The 23,133-nt window shown below is 43.7% G+C and overlaps 1 protein-coding gene across 10 annotated transcripts in view; it reads left to right on the forward strand.

The window, feature by feature from the left end:
* LOC147730890 (CYFIP-related Rac1 interactor A-like) overlaps positions 1-23,133 on the forward strand; it is a 166,244-nt gene that overhangs the window by 102,080 nt on the left and 41,031 nt on the right. For all 10 annotated transcript variants that reach the window (XM_086955760.1, XM_086955765.1, XM_086955762.1 and 7 more), the window contains 2 exons: positions 5,202-5,281; positions 14,079-14,205. In XM_086955760.1, the coding sequence (XP_086811886.1) occupies positions 5,202-5,281; positions 14,079-14,205 (207 nt within the window). The remainder of the gene's footprint in view (positions 1-5,201; positions 5,282-14,078; positions 14,206-23,133) is intronic.

The following is a 23,133-nucleotide window of genomic DNA, read 5'->3' on the forward strand; positions in this document are numbered from 1 at the left end:
CTTGCATACAGTGGAATGGTGTGTCGTACAGTGGAGTTGCTGGGCATATAGTGGAGTAGAGTGTTGTTGAATGGAGCAATGTAGAGTTGAGTGGTGTGCCGCACAGAAGAGTGGAGTGGTGTGTCAGAGTGGTGTGTCATTGAATGGAGTGCTGTGTCATACAGTGGAGTAGATTAGAGTGTAATAGAGTAGGGTAGATTGTTGTAGAGTGGAGTGGTGTGTTGTACACTAGTGGTGTGGACTCGAGTGGAGTGACATAGAGAGGAGTCGTGTGTTGTGGAATGTCGTGGGTTAGAGTGGAGCGGGTAGAGTGGAGTGGCATGTCAGAGTGAAACAGAATATCACAGTGTTTCTTAGTGTGAAGTGGCATGTCGTACATTGGAGTGGCATGGTGTAGAGAGGAGTGGCTTACAGTGGAGAGGAGTGAAGTGTCATAGTGTGGCATGTCGTAGAGTGACGAGGGGGAGAGGTGTGGGCAGGGGCTGAGGTGTGGGACAGCGTTCAGAGTGGCTGACTCCAGAGCGTGGGGCTCACAGTTCGACCCCGGTGCCAGTGGCAGCTCAGCTTAGTACAATATGACTCTGGGGTTGGGCAATAGCTCACTTAATCTCCTCGATGGCCCCCAGCATCTTGAAACCTTAAGGGGTGATATGTTCGGGCTTTTCAAATATGGATTGTTGTTGTTATTGTTGAGTGGCATGTTGTATAGTTGAATGCCATGTCAGAGTGGAGTATCGTAGAGTGGAGCGTCACACTGCAATAGCGTGTCACACAGTAGAGTGACATGTCAGAGTGGAATGGCATGTCTTGGAGTGCTGGTGCACTGAGTGGAGTTGTGTGTCATAGAGTGTGGTGTTGTGTCATGGATTGTCTTAGAGTGGAGCAGCCTAGACTGGAGTGGTGGTGAATAGTGCTGTGTAGTGTCATAGAGTGGAGTAGAATGTTGTAGAGTTGAGTGGCATAGAGTTTTGTAAAGTTGAGTGGCATACCATTGAGTAGTGAAATAGAGTAGTGTGTCAGAGTACAGCGTAGTAAAGTGACTGGGGGTGAATGTTTTGCCATTGTGCAACATTCCGTCCATCATCTTGTGTGTTTTGCTGTTGATCTTATGTGGGAAGGGTATGCCCAGATGTGGGTCCCGTGCTCACTAAGCCACTGGAGTCAAGCTATCCTGGCTGAAGACAGCTGATAGCCAGAAACCGGTCCTAGGATGCTTGATTCCGGTCCAGGGAAGACTTGGCTTGGCAGTTCGGTCTGGACTGTTCCCATGAGGCACAGGGTCAAGACTGATTTGCATATGGCCATGTCTAAACTGGGGTGGCTTGGTGATTAAAATAATGATGGATTAAACCCAGATCTGTGACTGGGGGTGAATGTTTTGCCATTGTGCAACATTCTGTCCATCATCTTGTGTGTTTTGCTGTACAGTAGAGTGGGTCATAGTGGCAAGTCATACAGTGTCTTAAAGTGGAGGAGTGTGGAGTGGCATGTGGTACTACAATGGAGAGGCCTGTTATACAGTGGAATGTGGTAGAATGAAATGTCATGACGTGGCATGTCGCAAGAGTGGAATGGCATACAGAGATGGAGGTCATGAGGTATAATTTTCAATCTCTTTGTAATGTCTTTGAAAAAGCTGTATTGCTTTCCAAAATTAGCAGAGTCTCTATGGTTGATGGTGTTATTTAGTACTATTGGGCTGTGTTTATAGTCCACTTTCTGTTAATAACCAATCGCATTATGCTTTACTTCTTAAATATATTTCTTATATAGTTTTCTATTGGTTTTCATTGTCATGTGACCAGAAATGTGTGTTTCAGATGCCTTTCAAATACTTGTAAAATGTCATTGCTGCAGACTAGTTTTTCGTACCTTTTTGTTTTTTTTAGGATTGGGCTACATTAGTAGCCCAAATTGTATATAAGTAAATAATTGTCCTCCCCTCAAAATTAAGCTGCTTATATTATGTACTTTCCTAATGGCCAATTATCTAAATCTATAGATATTTGTTTGTCTGCTGCTGTCTTCCTCATTCTTGTATGTCAGTCGACCTGCAAGATTGTTTGGGTTTGGCTTGTTGGGAAAAGTTTCATATTTTTGGGCCACGGAGCATGCCAAGAAAACAGATGTTGAAAATGATTTAGGTTTGAAAGGAGTTGAAATAACATGGATTGATGAAAGATGTTTGAAATGGAATTAGTTACTCCCTCTACTTTCCTCCGTTAGTGAATGGGACCATCCCCACTTTATGGTTATCCACTGTGGTGGCAATGATGTAGGAGTTAGATTGGAAATTGAGATGAAGGAGACATTTTCCATCGTAATGTCTATGTTTCTGAACACACATTTTGAGTTTTCAAATATTTGTCAGAGGCAAAAGTGGAAGTGGGCTACTCAAAATGCTGCTAAGCTTGAAAAGACACAAAGCGATGTCAACAAGACAGTATCAGCTTCTTCGAGAACATCAAATGTCTTCCATTTTTCATTTGAATATCAAATATTCCAATGCAGCACTGTATCGTCGAGATGGTGTATATTTTATAACTAATGTCAACCATCTTTTCCTTTCAAACCTAAAATCTTGGCTTGTACAACACATTTAAATATGTTCAAATAGAGTGGCTCTTAAAAAAGCCTTTTTTAAATAATGTCTAGTTTTATTTCCTCACTTATAAAGTTTTTGGGTATCTCAGTAAGTAATGCGGTACTTCCTAGATAGTTTTGCAACCGTAATCTGTAAACATTTTTTAAAATATATAAATTGATAAAACTATTTTTCCCTACCTCTACAGAATCTGCTAAAGAGCTTAATTCCTTCCTCTTTATTAAATCCACAGTAATAACCTATAGTTTACATTAAAGCACAGTAGAAAGGAAAAGTGTGGTCTAAACAGTATGGCTGGCTTTTCATTTTGCAATGGCTTAGATTAGCCAATAATATTGTGTTTAATCATCGCCATGTACTGCGATATACTCCGACCTAATATATCACTACGCATTTGTCCCTTTTTACTTGAAAACTACTGAACCAATCTAGATCAATTAACAGAAAGGACCCTTTCTATGCCATAAACTATATTCCTGACAAATTTCCTGACAATCGATTTAACTATTTTAACGCTACACCAGTCTAAAAAGTCTATGGAAACTGCTTTGATGGAAAAATGTGTTTTGGGACCCCTGTTTTTTATGTGCACCCCCCTAAGCACCGGAAAACTTTCCATTTTCAGGCAATATAAAAAAGTAATAGGTCTGCAAAGTTTCACTGAAATTCATCAAACGATGGTAAAGTTATTACCAATCAAATAAATCTGAGAAAGTCCTTTCTTTGAAAATCCTAACTATACCTACAGAGTGGCTACCACCACTCTATAATACATATAAATATATATATATATATATATATATAAATATATATAAATATATATATATATATATATATATATATATATATATATATATATATATATATATATATGCATACAGTACAGGGAGTCAAGTAGTTAAATAAAAGCAATAGTTATCATGTTATAATTAAAAAGTCAAATAAAATACATTATATTATCAGTATTATAAAAAGGAATAATACAAATATGGACCTTTCTATCACTAGTAGCTGTGGAGACGAGAAAAAGTGAAAGAAAATGTTGCTGTAAGCGAGTATTCTCTGAGCCAGGTTTTAAGCACCAGCATCTTCTAGCTCTGTCCAAGTTGCCGACCAATAGTTTTGTTCTAGAAAGAACCTGGATCGCCCTGGGGTGTATGGTGGCGAAATGTAATATTGCAAAGAAGTGGAGAGGGGCGGCTGGTCCTAGACTTCGAGAGTGGGAAGAGAACATGGATTGGTGCATGCAGGATGAAAGAGTGATTTATGAAGGGAGAGGTTGTCCTCAAAAATGGACCAAGATCTGGGGGTCTTGGAAAAAAAGTAGGGGAATGATATGTTTGTCGTTTGAGGATTCGCCCTTACATGTGGAACAATGAGAGGTGGGACCTACAATACAGGCTACCAATAAGTTTGTATCTATTGTATTTGACGTATAGCCTGTAATGTGAAGGAACTGTATTCATGGACATGTACTTTAACAATGTATTATTGACAATAGTGTCTTGCTTCCAATTTTCAATAAAAGGAATTAGAAAAAAAAAGTTCTGTTCTAGTTCTGAACTTGAAGCTGGCAACAAGGATCCCAGGGCCCAGGGTGGGGTAAGAACCCAAGGGTACAGCTCAACAAGTTTTCAGGTGCATCCCCAGGGGGTTACGCATCCTTGTTCACAGTTACAACATTCAAACTTGCGGACCCAAACTCAGAGTTTTGGGTGCTGCTGGATTCTCAGCACTATCTCATGCACCCGAAGTATACTACTCACTTCAGTGCGTCTGTTACCTGCAAGAAACTGATTTCTGTTTGCTCAAGTTCAGGATCCGAAAGTACCTGCTTCCTAGGTCCATGTATTGGGCTTTAGCTCTACACCCCTATCTGCAGAGTCACTGGAATTATGTGGCAGGGGAGAACCAAATTATGGTTTAGGGTTGATTCAATTATGTGACATAATTCAGTGCATTTTCTTTAAACATTACTTTATTTGTCATATCAACACATGTTAACATTAGGTATCCTCATTATAATCTGTTTCTTGCCTAAATATTACAATAAAATGAAATGTTACCTGCCACTATACAGCAAAGGGATTACAACTCTGTGGCAAGTCATCTGGCTGTGTCTATAGTCAATTTTGATCTATTTGAGCAAGAAGCAGTTTGTCGTTGAATTCTGAAAATTATGCAGTGCATGAAGGATTATGTTGAAAGCGCGTTAAATACTTAATCATGTGGAAAAGGCTATAGCCAGAGAATTTTTATATTCAAGTGTCCCTCCCTATATGCAACTGCGCGCATGTGCTTCTGTTCTGTGTCTAAGATTTGTGTGTGTGCATGTTGTCTCTGCCCCTTCCTGAGCCAAGGGGTACTGATGCGAACCTGGATATGTCCCTTTCCAGAGAGGGGAGGTAGACAATACATTTCAAAGCCATCAGAGGTGTAGGAACGTTCTAAAGCTGCACAAAATTGCACATATGACATGCTCTGCGTTGCACAGCCTTTATTTACCCATAATTCATGGGAAACTGAAGTTCCAAACTTTCTTCCTTCCCCTGTGCCAACTCTATGTTTTTTGACTCATGTGATGCTTTTCTTTCAGAACAAGACCCTCCCCATTGAAGACACAACAGACTGCCTGAGCACGATGGCATGCGTGTGCAGAGTGATGCTGGAGACTCCGTGAGTAAAGCAACAGGCTTTTTCAAGACTAAATATCTCCTTCCACTTCATCTAGCCAAAGCAATGACAGTGAACATGGTTGGTGAGAGGCGAGAGAGATCTGTGTTGGATGAACGTGCGCGAGCAGTGTGCCATGGAGGACTCAGGTTTGCTGGTGATGACATTATTTAGAAATGAGGTGTACTGGCTATGCTGTATTGAATTATTGTGTGCTAACAGAGCATTAATTTGAAGTTCAGGTGCCTGTTAGCAGTAATGTAGGTTAAGGTTTATGATGGCTAGCAGTGCTGTTGGTTGGTACAGAAGTGCCTTGCCTGTTGCTTGGCTTGAGGTCTGCTGGCAGTTCTTTTGGTTGGGATTCAGGTTTGCTGGCATTTATACCATTTAGCACGGGTGTGTGCTATCAGTAGTGCTGCATCTTGGAACTGAGGTGTCCTGAGAGAGCTCTTATTTAGGATTTCTGTGTGTTGGCAACGCTGTTGTTTAGGACTGATTGTGTGATATTAAGGATTGTAGGCAGTAGCATAAACAAACATTTTCTCAACAGTATGACTGTATTTATAAATGTGGGTTATTGTTTAATGACTAAATTGAAACTTTTAACCCATAGACCCAAGCTTTTTTTTTTTTTATTCTAGGCGATGCACTTAATTACCCTGTGCAGGAGTAAATTATTATTAAAAGATGGCTGGTCAGTTGGTGATAATAAAAAAACGATTGTACCAGTTATGGTAAATGTATGCCCCTAAGGGGGACGTTGATCGCTGCTTTAGATGCAACCTTATTATTGGGGATCCCAACACCTGCCCTACAAGATGATTACTGATCAGATAGACTATTGTTGGGGGCTCTTATACGTACCCAGTGAGAGGCAAGGTTCTGCACAACATCAGAAGCATCAGGATGTGACTATTGAAAAGGCAGTGCTTTATCAGGACCACTGGGGCTTGTAGATATCTGTCTGTTAAGGTACAGCCAGCTAAAACAGTGCATTAAGCCTAGAAGTGGCAACATTTCACACCATTTTATAACTCCCTTTTATTGAAAATCTTCACCGCCATCATGCCCGTTAGGGCCTACTAAATGATGGGGAAAACTGTAAAAACATTAGCAAAGATTGTTTCACAACAATGACAAGCAATGTCGCTGGTAAATTACTATAACTTGTGTTTTTTAAACATATGTTAGTATCATCTAAATAAATAGAGCTCACTTTATCAAGCTCTGAGCTAAAGGATGAGTCCGCCCAGTCGGCATCTGAACCCTCTAGCTGCAGGATCCACACAGACCCCATAGGGAACGCTTTCTCAAGGACACTTAACTGCCCGTGGAATCGCTAGTGAAATTCAGTTATGGTTGCAATTATAATCATAAGATACAGAAGATGAGTTGTGCAAATAATTCTTTAGAATTGCTTTCATCTTATTATTGTTAACTTTCTTTCAGTTAAAACATTTGTGGCATAAAATTAAATTAAACATCCAACAGACAATTTAATTATAAACCGTATCATTAAGTATACTATCATTATGAACTTGACACTTCTAGGAGGACTCTTTTTATAATCGTGTTTAAATTTTCTATTGTGCAATATTGAGGAATTATTGTATGATATTGGTGTGCTTTTTAATCCATTATATATGCAAAAGTAAGAGCAAGGAAGAAAATAAAGAACAGGACTAACCCCTTAAACACGAAATTCAATACACTGTGATCACTTTACACCGACTTAAAACACGGTGCGTCAAGGACTGCTGCATTATTCACGTATAACAATTGCAAATTATACCCAGCTATCAATTTCCAAAAATAAAAGAAGCTGAATAGAGTCATTTAATCGGCCCTTCAGTAGGAGAAAACATTACCTTCCAGTTTTATACTTTTTTTTACACAGACATATTATGCTTTAACCCCTGAATTCAATTCATTTAGATCACTTTACACCGATTTAAAATGAACAGTATGTAACCTACATAAAGTCACGATACATTATTTGCATATCCAGGACTGAATTCCAAAGAATAAAAGAGGCTGAATAAAGTCATTTAATCAGCACTTCAGTGGGAGCACAGGATACCTTCCAGTTTTTACACTCTGGTAGACACAGACATATACTATGAATTTTACTACCATCTTTAAATCCCTCTGAATACCCATTTTTCACACAGTTCGTTTGCTGTCCATTCCCCTACCAGCTAGAAGTGAAAGTGCATATACAATTGATTCAAAATTCAGCTTTGAAAGAATACACTAGGTTGAAATCAATTTTATTCAGTTAAAAAAGAAAGGAAAAACGCAAAGCAAAATACGCAGTGCAGCATCAGAACAAACCCTATCACAATCCGAGAAATATAAGGCAAGCTCATACCTGCCAAATTACACTCAAATAATTCGAAAGGAGAGAAAAATATCATATCAACAGCATTATTCACTGTGCGAAACTCAAAGCATTATGCATTTTAGGCCTAGATGCAAGGGACAAACATCAAAATTACAAGTACCGAAGCAGTCTTTGCATTTACATCCCATATTACCAACACCGTTGCCAACTGTCTCATTTAAAACAGTGCAATACTCTTTAACGGAAGCAAGGTCGAACCTGGCAGCATTATGATCCAAAAACAAAGACCTTGCACCCTTCATGGGCCCTCGGTCTTGTTGATAGCAGAACAAAGTGTCTATCAAAAGGTCCATGAGCTTCTTTTTGATGGCTGGCAGTGAGTGACAATGTCTCAAGGGAATCCTCAAACCTCTAAACACCATGTCCTTCTTCTTGGCCACCGCTCTAGAGATCATCTCTTGCTGCATATGTTCTCCAGCTTGACCAACACCGTTCCAGGATTGGTTTGTGAGCCCTCCGAGGTCCTTGTCGCCAGCCGTTGGACTGCGACTACAGATATACGATAACCTGATGCGTCTCCCAGGACATCCCCCTGCAGGCCGAGCCTCTGAATGCAGATTACGCCCTCATCTATGGCAGGCAAACTCAGAATCCAAAGTTTGTTGGCCCTGACCTCATTCTTTAGCATTTCTACCTTGATATTATGGTTTACCATAAAGGCTAAAGCATAGCCGTGGTAGCCCTGGGCTTTATAGGAGACCTTTTCAAGTTATTTAACAGCGTCTTCTATATTCACCTCAGCTGAACAGTACCCATGTTTGTCTCCATTGTGTGCTTATGCTCTTTCTTGTCTTCAAACATCTGGGCTAGGGACGAACTGCTTCTCTCTATTAGCCTTAATGATCCAAGTAAATCTTGCAGTGCTTAAATCATCTGGGCTGTCCCCGATGAAGGCAGCTCCTCCAATCTCTGCTTTAACTTGGCCCTCATCGCTGGTATGCCGAGCTGCAAGCAAAGTCTCCACGGTCCTTCTCTGGCGTCCGCTTGCTGTCTTTAGGTAGAATGGGTGCTCTGGATAAATGCTGGAGAAGCCAATTCTCTGTGTGTGTACAAAACCTAGGCATTCTATAACAACATAGAGGGAAATAGGATTGCTGTAAGGGAGAACAACCAAGGCACAAATCCGTTAAAAATTATATTATTTTTAATTTAAACATGTATAAAAAAGAGAATTCATATCATACAAATACAACAAAAATCAATAATACATAATTAATTATATAAAATCATAAACAACTTTAAACAAGACATTCAATTTAAAATCGACTAGTGGCATTAATAGGTGTCTACGCGTGTTTCGGCGTTAAACAAAACGCCTTCTTCAGGAGCCACGAATATTTTTTAAAAATAGCAGGTGTTGCCTTTAATGACCATCCAACGATATATTGACGGTCTAACTTTACCAAGCGAAATTGCACCGCCTTATTAAAGCTATTACATCTGCACCAATTTAAACTTGGACAGCCATTGTTCCCTTTATCATGTTCAGCGGGACTAGAATGGTAACGATTATACATAGATTTTCGTCACGGTATTGATTTATGTCTCCTGCTCGTATTATATCTTTCTAGTAACTCTCACATTGATAGAATAATAGTCCTTATATTTTCAACAAGGCGGCCGGTAACGCTCTGTTCAATGAAGTCACGATATCCTTCAATTCAGGTACCGTGAACGGTAATTTTCAGGTTAGAAATAAAAAGACTCCAGTTGCTTCATAAAAAACTGGTATAGATGTATATTAAAATTGGACTTCTTCCGTTAGAGCTGGTCACTGCTTCGCAGGTTCGGAATGGGCGAGTCGAGATGGGACACTCCGCGGACCTGAACAGAAGATAGCCGGCAGCGTCCTCTCGACGGTTAAAAAAGCCAATTCTCTACTCACATCGGCAGAAAACCAATTGTCATTCATATGGGTAAAGTGTAATCCTATCCCAAAGCCCTGGAGTATTACCCTCTGTTTATTGTAGCTACCGCTTCCTCTCCTGTACCTCGTTGCCATGCCACATCCGCCACTACAGGCACTTACCAATGATCGGTCACACTAGGGGCTCTGGATCGTCCCCAGTTGTGCTGGAATCCGCTGTCTTTTCTCAGCCACAATTTAGAAGTCGGATGCCACCATCATATTGGCACCTGGAGACCCAGGTCTCCCCAAGGTGTAGCTCTCATTGGTGCAGCCGGTGCATTGCACCGGGACCCAGGGGTGGAAGGGGGCCCTGTCTGACCTGCACCAGCTGATGTTATTTCAGAAGCTGCCTGTTCCAACTTTTTTGTTTCCAAAGGCACAGAGCGTGCCATGGGCTTGGCTGTGTTAACTTTTTATGGAGCTGGGTACAGAGGGAGTAGGTTACAAAGGAACAAAACAGAAGAGAGAGGAAAGGGATGAAAGAAAAGGAGACTGTTAAAGAATGGGGAGGAGATCGGAAAAGGTTACAGAATGTGAGAAGGAAATAAGTTTGAGCAAGAAAGAAAGGAGATACAGGTGAGCAAAGTGGGCAAGGAAAAAGAAAACCAAGGAACTAGAATTAAGGAGAGCAGGAAGGAAGGAGATTAAGATGTGTAAAAGCCAGAAGAGGGGGAAGCGAGACGGAGGAAGGGGACTGAGAGCAAAGCATTAATCAGATGAAGGAGATGAGAGTGGGGTGGAAACATGGAAGTGGGAAATAAAGGCAAGGAAAATGAGGAACTTGGAGAACTGTGAACTACATTAGTGTATCAGGTGCAGTGACACCGGGTTCCACAGGTGTGATGAGTCCACTGCACCTCATTTGTATCCGTATTTTAATACCAGCTAGGGGGGTCTAGCTTCATTGCTTGCACGAGGGCTCATGATCTCTAGGCTACGCCACTGGCATCCCCACTGGCATCCCCATTTCACCACTGTGTGGCTGGAGGTTCAGGACCTGCCAGAGGACCTGTCAGGATTAACCCTGGGCGGAGTTGCACTATGCGAAGTGCAAAAAAACTCTATTGCACTACTTGGAGCTCCGCAAGCGGCGGAGTACGGTAGAAAAATGCAGTTCGCAGTGATTGCACAGTGCCGGATGCTTGTCCGCACTGTGCAATCATTGCGAACAGCAACATGCACAGTACAAGCTTACCTTTTCTGCCGCTCAAGTAGATTTTTTCTCAAGCAGCAGCTTTCTCAACGCGAACGGGCAGTTTCTCAACGCGAGCGGTCGCGAGCATTTCCGACAACTCGCAATGAGAAACCTGACCCCCGCGTTGAAAAATCTCGCCTGGAGTTCACAACCCAGGGTTAGTCAGGAGGCCACAACCTCAGGTCGCCTCCCCACCCTTCTTTGTCCACCTCACCTCTAGTCTGCAGTGGCTGGATGTGGTACAGACTTGAGAGGCCGGAGCCCCAAGAGAAAAAAAAAATTAGACCAGATTTGCCGGTTACGAGTTTCTCCCCTAAAATAATGCACTCAAAACAGTATCTAATTCCTCTGTATAGATTGCAAAATATTTTCGACCTAGCATGCCAAACACCCTATGCATCGAGAATGGAGAAAGCGCCAACTGAAAGAAAAAAAGACCTCCTACAATCAGAGCCTAGTGGAGGCTACAGACAGGAGCAGGCTTTAAAACAGATGCAGAGTTCCAAAGATACCGAATGTCTCCTAGTTCAGATAGCACTCTCGTGCACAGTATGTGCACAGTATGAGCCAGCATTCTGATCCTGCCAAAAGGCAAGCTGAAAGAAATGTTTATTGAGATGAATTGTAGCTGAAGTAAACTCTCCATGGAGCAGGGATATAAAAACATCTCTTTTGTAGCATGCTCTTTCGATAAAAGCCCAATAGCCACCCATCGTCAGACATTGCAGCAGGTGGGGAGACACAAAGTTTCTATGCATTTCACTGTCAAGCATACTAAGATAGCAGTCTATATTAAAAACAACAGTAAGACACCGCTTCAAATATGCTAGTTCAATGCAAGGAGGACACATCATCCCCACAAATATTGTCTTTAATTTTCTTCTGTTTAATGGAGCGGTTGAAATTATTTGCAGATGTTAACAGTCTTATGTTGTCATGGGAACAACCCTTTTCCTTAAATATGTGTGAGCAGCCTATTAAACGAAGACCAGCCACAGACACACTTGAACAAAGATATATTATTTTCTTCTAAAAACAAGATGCCAGCTGAGCTGGACGCCCTTCGTCCCTGACAAATTCTCCTCTACCATAAGTATAGGAAGATAAAGGGAAGTAACAGATCATGTCATGTCGCCAAGACAACACTGGAGCCAAATATAATCACAGTGCAACCACCTTTACAAAACCATTTTATGAATAAACATGGGTCAAACGCCTTTTGTCCTAAATTTCCACACAATTCCACATATTAATCAGAATTTCCGACTGACCGGAGTGTCCTTGCACCGTCCTTACATATATTATACACCTCTGTGGATTCAAGGTAACATTTGCCGTGGCGCACCAGCATTCTAATGATGTTGTACAGCCCTTATAACGAGGTTTTTAGCACGTTGGGACTTAACCACGCATTTTAAAGCATGCATGTTTTTCCAACGTGTATGTTTTTACAAAGGATGCCTTTACCACGCATTTAAGGTAAGTTGGGAGGGCAGAGGGCCCCCCCCACAGATACTTTGGGGCAGATTTATGAGGCCCTTGCACCACGTTTACGCCGCTGTTTCGTCACGCAAGGCGGTGTAAACGTGGCGCATCCCTACGAACGATTTACAACGTGACGCATCTAGGCAGATGTGTCACGTTGTAAAGCCCTTCGCCGCTTGTGGGCGTTCCGGCGCAGGGTGGGCGTTCCGGGGCAGGTGCGCCTCACAAAAGTGGCTGAGTGAAATCTATGAGATTTCACTCAGTCATTTTTAAGCCAATGCTGCGTCAAAAGCCTGCGCCTGCTTGAAGCAGGCGTAGGTCTTGACGCAGCATTGTTAAAATGGGGCACCCCCGAGCCTTGCTGGAGCTGCGTCGTGCTTGCGACGCAACTCCAGCAATGCGACACATTTCCGGCACAGATGCGTCACGCATCTGTGCCGTTTTTGCACCATGGTGCGCCGCATTATAAATGCGGCGCACCATGGGTGGCGCAGCTGTAGCGCACTGTGGCGCATGTTAACTGGCGCATCCCGGATGCGCCAGTTAACATAAATCTGGCCCTTTGTTTTTAAATAAATAAACAATGCGTGGTAATGGCATCCGTTGTAAACACATACACGTTGTAAAAAAATGCATGATGAAAAATGTGTGGTTATGTTATGTTATGTTATGTTATTTATTATTTATAAAGCGCGCATACGCCCAGAGGCTTCTTGGCGCTGGTTAGGGCCTGCGTTGTTCCGTCCTATCACTGCCCCACATCCTGCCTTTGAGAAACGAGTCAAACCCTAGGAAAAGTTGGCAATGCCGTGTCTTGAATGGAGGTGGGCTGGGATAGTTGATGGCCAGGATAGAGGTGAACTAGCAGTATTGGTAGCTATGGTTGGTGTGTTTTAGCAGTGCCAGCAGTGATCAGGGATGTTTTAAGGATGTTGGGGGCCCTGGGCCAAACGTATTTTCGGGGGCCTTGTTCAGAACAGCTTTAAATTTATGATCCAGTTTCAACTCTGTCATGCCCTCTTTGGCTGGGTCACTGACCTTGCACAGTCACACAGGTCCAAATTCTAAATGTGTTTACATCTGATATTTAGGGATAGTGATGTGTGTTTTCAATATTGTAACACAGCTGCAGCTCACTAATATTACTGCAAATAATCTCTGTGACACCCTCCCATTTCTCCCATGTGAGGTCCTGTTTTCGCCTTAAAACTTTTTTATAGATGGTGCATGAAACATAAACCCAACATTTGTCAGAAAGAGGTCTGTCCTAGGCTCTCACACATTACCCACATTAAAAATAAATTAAAGAAAAATTCTATTTACAACAATCTGTTTGAGAATTATTCAAGGTCATCAGGCCCAGACTCTCTCAGGGGGCTCCCTGAAAGACTGGGGCCCTGGGCCAGAGCCCACTTTGCCCGTGCCTTAAAACGTCCCTGGCAGTGATGTTGGTTCTGCTTGAGGTGTGTGGGTATTGTTGGTATGTGTATTGCTGCTCATCATACCGTAGAGTGCTAGCAGTGTTGCTGATTACGGCTGAGATGTGTCAGAGGTGTTCTCAGTTAGAATCGATACATATATATCGGTAGTAGTGATTTTGAAACCAACGTGCCCGACTCATGGCTCTATCCCCACTCTGATCACACACACTCCAGAATGCAGTTCCCACATCTGCTCGGAGAAGGTCATCTTCCTCTGACGTCATCACCTATCTATCTCTCACTGAATTTCTCCCTGGTCTTCAGCATGGCATTTACTCTCCCCTGTTTCCAGGCTCTGTCCTCACTTCTCCCCTTTCTACTTGCAGCGAGTACAGAAGCCGCTTCACAAACACCGAAACGCTGCTGTTCTGTATGCGGGTGATGGTGGGAGTCATTATCCTCTACGACCACGTACACCCTGTTGGAGCCTTCGCAAGGACATCTAAAATTGACGTGAGTCAGTCTTGAGGTTTTTCAGTTTGCTCTGATAGTCTAGTGGTTGCTTGTGACAGAAATAGGTTTCACAGACCTTGCAATATATAGATTTTCTTTATTTTTGCACTCAGTAATTAAGATGTACACATTTCTTAATAAGTCATTGTTCATTCGGTTGACCATGAACATGTGAAGTATTATTAACCCTTTTAATACTGTTATGTAAATACAGTGGTTGAAAGTAAAATCATCTGAAATCAGTCAACATACAACAAATAAAAACAAATAGGTGAACGAATTGTATTATTTTATAGATGCCATAAGCAATCTTCATATCCAAGCACCTTGCGTAGCTTACACACGTTAACATACAACTTTAAAATCGATAAAAATATAGGAACCTCTCATATTCAATGACTATTGCATTTACATTGAATTGATTATTGATCCGGTCAGATTGAATATTTGTAGCTATTTTAATAATCTACTTGGATGATAATAATCTCTTGCTTCCAGTGGCAGATTGTACCACAACTATCATGTTCAAATTGCTTTGTTTGTGGTGGCTGGATGGCCCAGATTCGACTTAAAGTGAAATGCTGATGTACGAACACTTTCCAGAAACCTGCACCATAAACCATATTATTGACCACATCCCTGTACTCATTGCAGTTATCAATACGGTTTTAGATTCAAGCGCAAACCACATTTACATTATTTAACCACCTGCTTTGTAGTTTAAGTTATCTACCTCTATCCCAATCTCAAAGCCTGCATTTTTGTACTGGGGTGGATATGCAGAAATTGTTTTCATAACGTATTACTGTGTCAGGGTTTGTGATTCTCAGTACTGAGTTGCATTCTAGATGCTATATTAACTTTCATTCACAATTTTTAGCAGTAGTGCATTTCACTCTCCGAAATTCTTAAAATGCTAAGTTCTGTGTCACTACTTAGAGCATGCTATCAAACATTTATTTCATTTATTAAATGTAATGTGAACGTCTTGTTCACATTACATTTAATAAATGAAATAATGTTTATATTCACATTCTGTGCCAAACAGATACCGGTGATTCTTTATGACTTTGCTCCTGTTTTAATAAGCTTGTGTATCTTTAGTTACAATGTTTGTATACCAATCTAGAGTGACCTGATATATTCTTGTCGACTCTTTTAAAAGACGCTGTAGGCCTACCAGCAATGGCTCCTGATCAGTAATTGCTTTGTCATTGTACTTCATAATTTAAAACTCAGTAGCGTATAACGTCAGAACAGATACTGTATTTTCTTTTAGACTTTGGGAAAGTGTGCATTGGAGGAAATAGAGATTGTTTTAGTGGGTATTTAGCAGGTGATTTAATCCTGATTATTTAATTTAAAATGTTCTACCTAGACTAATTATACCAGATGGTATATTCCCTTTATCTAATTTAAAAGCCGTCCGTATTATTTTATTATGGTTCTAACAAAGATATCTGGTTCTGTGCCACACCAACTGCCACCCAAGGCTGTCTATGTTATAATCCAGGGTTTCATCATGTGCAGGTTAGTTTTTTAGGATGTTCATAGTTTCCTAAAACATTTCCAAAACTTCCTTGTAAGTGCCATATTCAGTATAACATGCTACGGTATCGAGCAAACCTCACACCCTTACGTAAGATTTTGGTGTCAATTTTACTCTTTGTCGAAGGAAATGCACCAGGATTTACAAGGAACATTGGGCTTGGACCACTAAGCTCTCCGGGGTAGGGTGTTGGGTGAGGAAGTTTGGGTCCCCTGGAGCAGGGCGGTGTGGGTGGGCAATTGTACTTTTCACAGGAAGCCCTGTGTTGAGCTTGGACCAGGTTCCAAGAAGAACGTGTGTAAGAGCTTTGTTGAAAGGGAGCAGCGGTTCGGGGGGGGGGGCACTCCTGGTTGCAGCACCTCTTTCAAGACATTTATCTTGACTGCCACTGAGGATAGATAAGGTCAAGGACCTCAGCTGCCCTACGCATCACCATAGCGAAGGCGCTCCCTCCTCCATAGCTATGGTAGGGGGAGAAAGCATGCCGTAGTCTGGAGATGTGTCCAGTCCACTGGCTTCACCCAGATATTCGTACCAGACCATGTTTCCTTCCTCATATGACTGGTATTCCTCAGAATCCAGCGACCCCTCCATTTCTCCCCAAACCCTAGCCTGTAAGAATAGGGCTCAGGCTCCGTCCTGGATGGCATGACTCCAGTTTGCTTCGGTTGATGCCCCTCCGACTCCGTGTCAGAGTAAGGGAAGAGGATAGGGATGGTGCTGCCGGTAGGCGCCGGGAGTGGCAGCCATGGGACCGGTGTTGGGGAAGGTCGAGATAGTACGACTGTCGCCGGAGCTACTGGTGTTGATACAAAATGGGCCCCTCTCGAACCCGTGAGGTCCAAAGGTGTGCCGGTGAGAGTGGGCCGTCCCAAATAGGAGGTGCATGACCTCATAAAATTCTTTGAGTTGGGGGGTCACCCGGCTCCCGGAAACTCTGGGAGGCGCGGAGCCAGCCCAGATGCTAACTCAACTGCGGAGCCACACCTCGAGTGGCAACGCTCCCTCATCTCATCTGCCAATTACTTCTTCTTGTGCAACTTCAACTTACCCGAATGGCTCAACGACTTGGAGTGCGACGAAGACCTCAGGCTGCGCAACTGCTCCCAGGACCTTCTTCTAGATCGGGTCCTCACTCGCCGCAGTATTGCACGTTGAGCTGCCAAAAAGTTTGACGGATTGCTCTTTCGAGGCCTTCGGATGAATGATACAGCAGTTGGGGCCGGCCTTCGGGTCGTGGTAACGCTCGAGGCACCAGACGCAAACAAGATGCGGGTCTCTCACAGACATCTGTCAGTGACAGGTGCCACATGGCTTGTAGCCGGGTTTCTTAGACTGTATTTCTGCCACACTAGGAGGTAAGACCTCAAAAAAACTTAGGCAAAACTTTGAAAAAACCTGGTCAAAAACAAATCCTTGCTCTGCGTGGGCTGGCGCGGAAAGAAAAGTGCTAACATCAGCGTGACTGGGTGGTGCCTAAATAGGCACCGCAAACGTCACTTCTGGTGTGGATGATGCCACATGGAGCTGAACGACATTACATACTGGCGCCCATGGTTACTGCTCACGAAAAATCTCCGGATCTAGTCCGCTTGACGATAGTTCTAAAGTAGGCAATCTGTGGCTAGAAGTTTCTATCAGATATTGAGTTTTCACAGGTCAACAAGCCTGGAGTGGGGGCTGAAGATGATTTCTGATGTGTATGTATTGAATAGTAAGTACGGCATACTACAGCAATTCTGCCAAATATCGAACATCAGGGGTTAGCCTTAGGTATTTTGGTACAATCTCTGCATCACAACTCTGATGAAGATTGCCACACAATTACCTCAGCACATAAGGTGAGTGGTATTATTTCTCTGCTGCATGGCCACAGTGGTGATTCATTTCTCTTCAGCTGAGCTGCAGCCAAGTCAATCAAACAGGGGGCTGGTTCACTGCAACCAGCCACAGGCATAGTAGACTCATCTTTCACCCTTATTGAGCAATTCTGTTGTTGTCTAGGTAGCTGATCTAGCCTCCTTTGGCTAACTTGCCTCAGTTGTGTTACTCTGCACAGCACAACATTCTCACCTACGCCACAGGTTTGTCCAGCTCCCGCAGGCACACGTATTTCAAAATTGGTTGCATAGACTTTTGGAGCAAAGAAGCCATCAGTGACAAGAGGAGGCATGGGACCTGTGATGATAGTCCCACCTTCATCTTACTCTCACAGGACACTTTACTTCATCCAAATTACTTTTTCTTAGGCCTCTGTATTAGAAATGGCTCTTTCTAGGGCTCTTTACCTCATGTTTTTGCTTTACGCCTTGTAGGGAAAGGCAATTGTGCAGGATTCCCTACGTGCAGAATAGTGTTTGGAATAGATGAGTTTGTAATGGTGAATCCTCTCTGGTGGTGCTAGTGGATTCAACATTACCTGGGTGAAATGTCACTATGGGAAAGTGGGCATTTTGATGCTCAGGGCTGTGTATACATGTTGGCCTGTCTCCAATTCACATCTGGGTGATGGGGGTACAGCTACATTTGTGCATTCCTGATAGAGGGCCATAAACTAGGGGCTCAAGGGAAACTGCAGACCTCTGACTCTGAGGGGTCTCTCTGGGACGGCCATGTGGGGGTGGTTATTGGCACCTGCATTTGGAACCATACTGGGACATCCACAGAAGGAATCATTAGGGCAGGAGGGACTGCAACTGGATTATCCGCAGACATGTGGTCGGATGGAGCTTGTCGTGCTCCAGGAAGGGGATGATCACTTGGCGGATTTTGCCCGGACGTTGCTGGTCTGCAGCTAGGGCCAGCTGTCATGGCCCAGAACCCTAATTACTCTCCATGGGCCAGTTGGCTAGCCTCCTGTCCATGAAATCCCAGGGACAAAAAGGAACTACCTGTTTTCACAAAATCATAAGGACCGCACAGAGGTGCAGTAAAAACGGGTAAAAGTGATAGTCATTGGGTCAAGGACTGTCCTGGCGTACACCATCATCACTCCTTGCTTGTACAGATCAGCGGCCATCTGACGTGCCGGGACGTGAGGAGTTAGAGGAGTGCTGGGGAAGCCTGCAGAGTCTGAGGGAGCCATGCTTGCAACCAGGGGACCTGTGCTCACATGCACTCTGGAGCGTGTTGTGTCAAAGGGGTTTTGGGTGACTTCATCTGAGACGGTCTTCAACCTCCAGATCGGGAGGATGACCGTGCCCGACATCGCAGTCTCTGTCCGAGATCGCTGGCTCCCTCAACACACGCCACAAGGTACTTTGTGGTGGAGAACATCATGATGGGACCCAAGGGGTTTTGTTGTGCCCTTTGGGCACCTACGGCTGACTGTCGGGAGCTACGACAGCTCGCACCTCTGCCTGGGGGAAACATTTCTCCAGACTTGGAAGCTTTCTGGCTTACAACCTTTTGTCTACATGGGGATAGCAATCCCGCACTTGGGCAGGTGTCGCCGGGCGTCTGGAGGTCTAAGTAACTGGTTTTTTCCAATTTTAGTAATTCTGTCAATCTAATTAACGTGGCGCTAGCAGGGTCAATGTGTATTGTTGGCCGGTGCAGTGAAGTGACTGAGGGGCTGGGTCACGAGCTGTGGTCAAAGACCTGTGCAAATGGGGTATGCAATACTGGGAATATCGTGTTTGTTGATTATCTCTGAAAAAGGCTTATATGGTTAGAACGTTCTGCTGCAATTAGGAAAGTTTGACACTTGCATATACCTTTAAAGTACGTATTCAATATGCGGCTAGTTTTGATTTCAATGGATATATAGTGTTGATTTGAAGATCTGTGTGTAATACAAAGACTAGTGTTTTATACGGGAAACAACCATTACAACGCAGTCAATACAAAGCACTACCTTTACAATGCAGTTATTACAACTCAACATCGTTTACATCGCATGCCATTACAACGCAACCATTAAAACACGTCACTACATCGTATGCCATTATAACACATAATGTGAAATAGTAATTTTTACCCCTACACTATCCAACACTTACCTTACTGTTGCACTAATTGGAGTGGGAATAGCAATTTTTACCCTTCACTATCCAACACTTACCCTACTGTTGCACTCACTGGAGTGAAAATAGTACATTTTACCCCTACACTATCCAACACTTACACTACTGTTTCCCAAAAAAGTATTATGCGTTGTAATGGTATGCATTGTAATGGAATGCGTTGTAAGTGTAGTTTCTAGAAATGCATTGTGATGGCATGTGTTGGAAAAGCATGCGTTGGAATGGATATTGCGATGTGAAAACTGCATTGTAAAGGTATGCATTGTAAACGTTTGCGTTCTAACGTGTCCAATTTGTTTAATACATATGGTGTAGCATCTTTTTATACAGTACACAGTGTATTGCAAGGGTGGTGTTGTGCCAATACTTTACACATTGACCCTGAGGATAAGTCTGACTGCTCTGTGCCAAGCTACCGAAGGGTGAGCACAGGTAATCGGACACGAGTATTGTGTCTAGATTCCGACTGGCTTCAATGCATCCCAGCCAGCCAGAAACCGCTGGGTCCAACACCCTGCCTACATCTTTTAACTCTCTATTATCAAAGACCAATTGTGTGCAATAGAAATATTTAAGGCTTTGGGACAGCCCATGGCTTATCATTTTTGTCGAACTTATTTTCTTGCTTCTTATTTAATGGCTTTCCTTTCGCTCGTTCCGTTTGTCCTTCCCCTGGAGCATAGCTTCTTTATTATCCTTTTCAATGGATTACTTTTTTCCTTCCATAGGTCACTTAAGAGAAACTACTTTTTTTCTTTTTCTTTCTTTTGATTGCTCCATGGGGGTGCATGTGGTTTTTTGCTCTGCCCTTCCCCCAAGGCAGTGCTTTCCCTTGCACATCCCTGTCCCCCACACTCTCCACACTGTTCCACACACCTCCCAGCTCATCTAAAAGCACAGCAACAGCTATATGTTTGACAGTTTGACTAATGAGCAGCCTTTTCTGAATTGGTTTCCTTTTATCTCGTGACTTTAACATGTTGGTTGAAAGCCCAGGCTTTGGCACACAAAGGCGGTATTTATAGTGCTGGGGAAGGCGCAGGCTTGCTGCACTTAGCCTGTATTTCAGGCAGAAGAGTGAGCTTCACCAGCGTCTGCAGAACACCAAACTGCTGCAGCATTTGTTCCCGGTCACTAGTCGTGTGGAAAGTAAAGACAAGCATTTTCTTTTAAATTCTGACTCTTTGTTAAATGGCTGTTATACTCTGAAGTACCAGCAACCAGGCTTTTTTTTGTTATTTTTATTAACTAGTCACATGCAATATGAGTTTGAACTTCTGTTCAGCGTTTCCTGCATTGAATGTACAATTCCATTTATAAAGCTTGAAAAGACAGAATGTAATCTTCACTTTTGCGGTACATTAAAATAGGTTTGCTTTTCCTCCAGTATGTTTATATTTTTTCTTTAACGTATTTAATACAGCTTCTCAAACAAGTAGTGGCAAAGCCAATAGCTTAGTACTCACATGTTAAAAGTCTTACACATTGGTTTTGCCGATGCTTGCTTAACCTTAGAGATTTTTAGTTTTTCTGCCTTAGGGAATGTACAGTGGGGCCCTGAGCCAAGTTTGCTAATTGTTGTAGAATATTTCACTTTTTCAGTTTTATAGATGACATTGGTTAATAAGGCATGAGATGGATGCTCTGTCTCTTCCATTTTTAATAATTTATTGGTATTATTCTTTATTATGCTCCTTTTTAGGTTTTGCCTGGCGAAAAGATGCGCTTCTGCGCATCTTTTTCGTGCAGGCGAAAACCTCTTGAGTTGTATACGGGAGACAGGAACGGCCTCCGTCTTTCATTGGCTAGCTCCATAAATGGAGGCTAGCCATTGGAAGACGGGCCTGTCCGTCAATGCCGGACCAGATTCGGGGGCGTTCCCGAGAATTTTTGGCTTTTGGCTACGTCACGCGACGTCAGCCAAAAGCCGGGAACGCCCCCGAATCTGTTCCGGCATTGCCGGCACCCGCCTTCCTGCTCCGGTGTCTCCCGCCATCCGTGTCCTCTCCCGCCCCCCTCCCCCGTCCCTCTCGATGAACAGCCGGCATTGCCGGCACCCGCCTTCCTGCTCCGGTGTCTCCCGCCGTCCGTGTCCTCTCCCGGCCCCCCTCCCCCCGGTTTAAAACTCTGCACCACGCTCGAGATATGCAGACGGCTGCAAAGGCTTGTCTGTCCATGGAGCAGAGTGAATTAACGGTGGGGTAATTCATGCCTGGGACTCAATCGCCTCTTTTATGGGTGTTGTTTTTGGGACGCAGTGAGTTCAAAGCTAACGATCACAAGTCAAAAGTTCCCTTTGAAATGAGTGGCATCAAAGTTAACTGGAAGCCCATATCGAGTGGAGGTGGGGGCTGGACTTCTCGCCTCAGCAGCACTTGCGGCTACAGACTCAGCCGCTGCATCAGCCATTCTGCGCATGGGGCACATTCATAATTGGGCTTGGGCTCCTGAAGCGTGGGACGCCCGTGTCGAGTGGTGGTGGGAGCTGGACTTCTTGCCCCAGCAGATTTTTGCGGCTACAGATGCTGCGCTGCATCAGCCATTTTGCGCTCAGAGGCGCCTTCATAATTGAACTTGGGTTTCCGCTGCACGGGATGCCCGTATCGAGTGGCAGTGGGGGCTGAACTTCTCACCCCAGCAGCACTTGTGGCTACAGATTCAGCTGCATCAGTCTATCTGCGCCCAGAGGCTTCTTAATAATTGGACTCTAGCTCCCTCTGTGCAGACCGGGCCAAGAGCGCCTGTCATCGCCCAGAAGAGACTGGACTGTGCCCACCAGTGCTTAATTTGTAAAATATGAAGTGCAGGTGCTCAAATGTTTGTTGGAGGCCACACCTACTTTTCTCTGGCTCCACCCACTTCCTCCACTGGCTCCACCCATTCACTACATTAGCTCCACCCACATTTTCAACTGGCACTGCTAAAAGTCAGAGATAATATATACCTGGCTGGTCCGAATTTCAGCAAGGGAGCCTTCCTCGTAGCAAGGTTTTGATAGGAGGTTCCCTTGCCCTGTGACCTCTGACTCTCACCTCTCCCTCTGGCTAATTCTACCTCACACTTCCGCCCCATCACTGCTCAGCTGTCCACCTCCCTCAGGAAGAATGGCAGCCACGTTATTTCCCCCTCACCTCTCTGAGTCATAAAGCACCCACCCTCTCCCCTGCAAACCCACCCCCTGCTTCATGTGTTCCCGACTGCCTCTATTTTTTTAATGATATGAAATGTAGATAAAAAGGCCGGAGATGTAGCTCCTTCTATCTTGGCGCGCATTACAATGTGGAAAAAATCTGCTTGCCGGGCACAGCCCCGGGCCCAACCCCCACAGACCTGATGACCGTGCCCTGCCCTGAA

The sequence above is a fragment of the Lissotriton vulgaris genome, chromosome 2_1 (assembly GCF_964263255.1).
Source record: "Lissotriton vulgaris chromosome 2_1, aLisVul1.2, whole genome shotgun sequence".
NCBI classification, from domain to species: Eukaryota; Metazoa; Chordata; class Amphibia; order Caudata; family Salamandridae; genus Lissotriton; species Lissotriton vulgaris.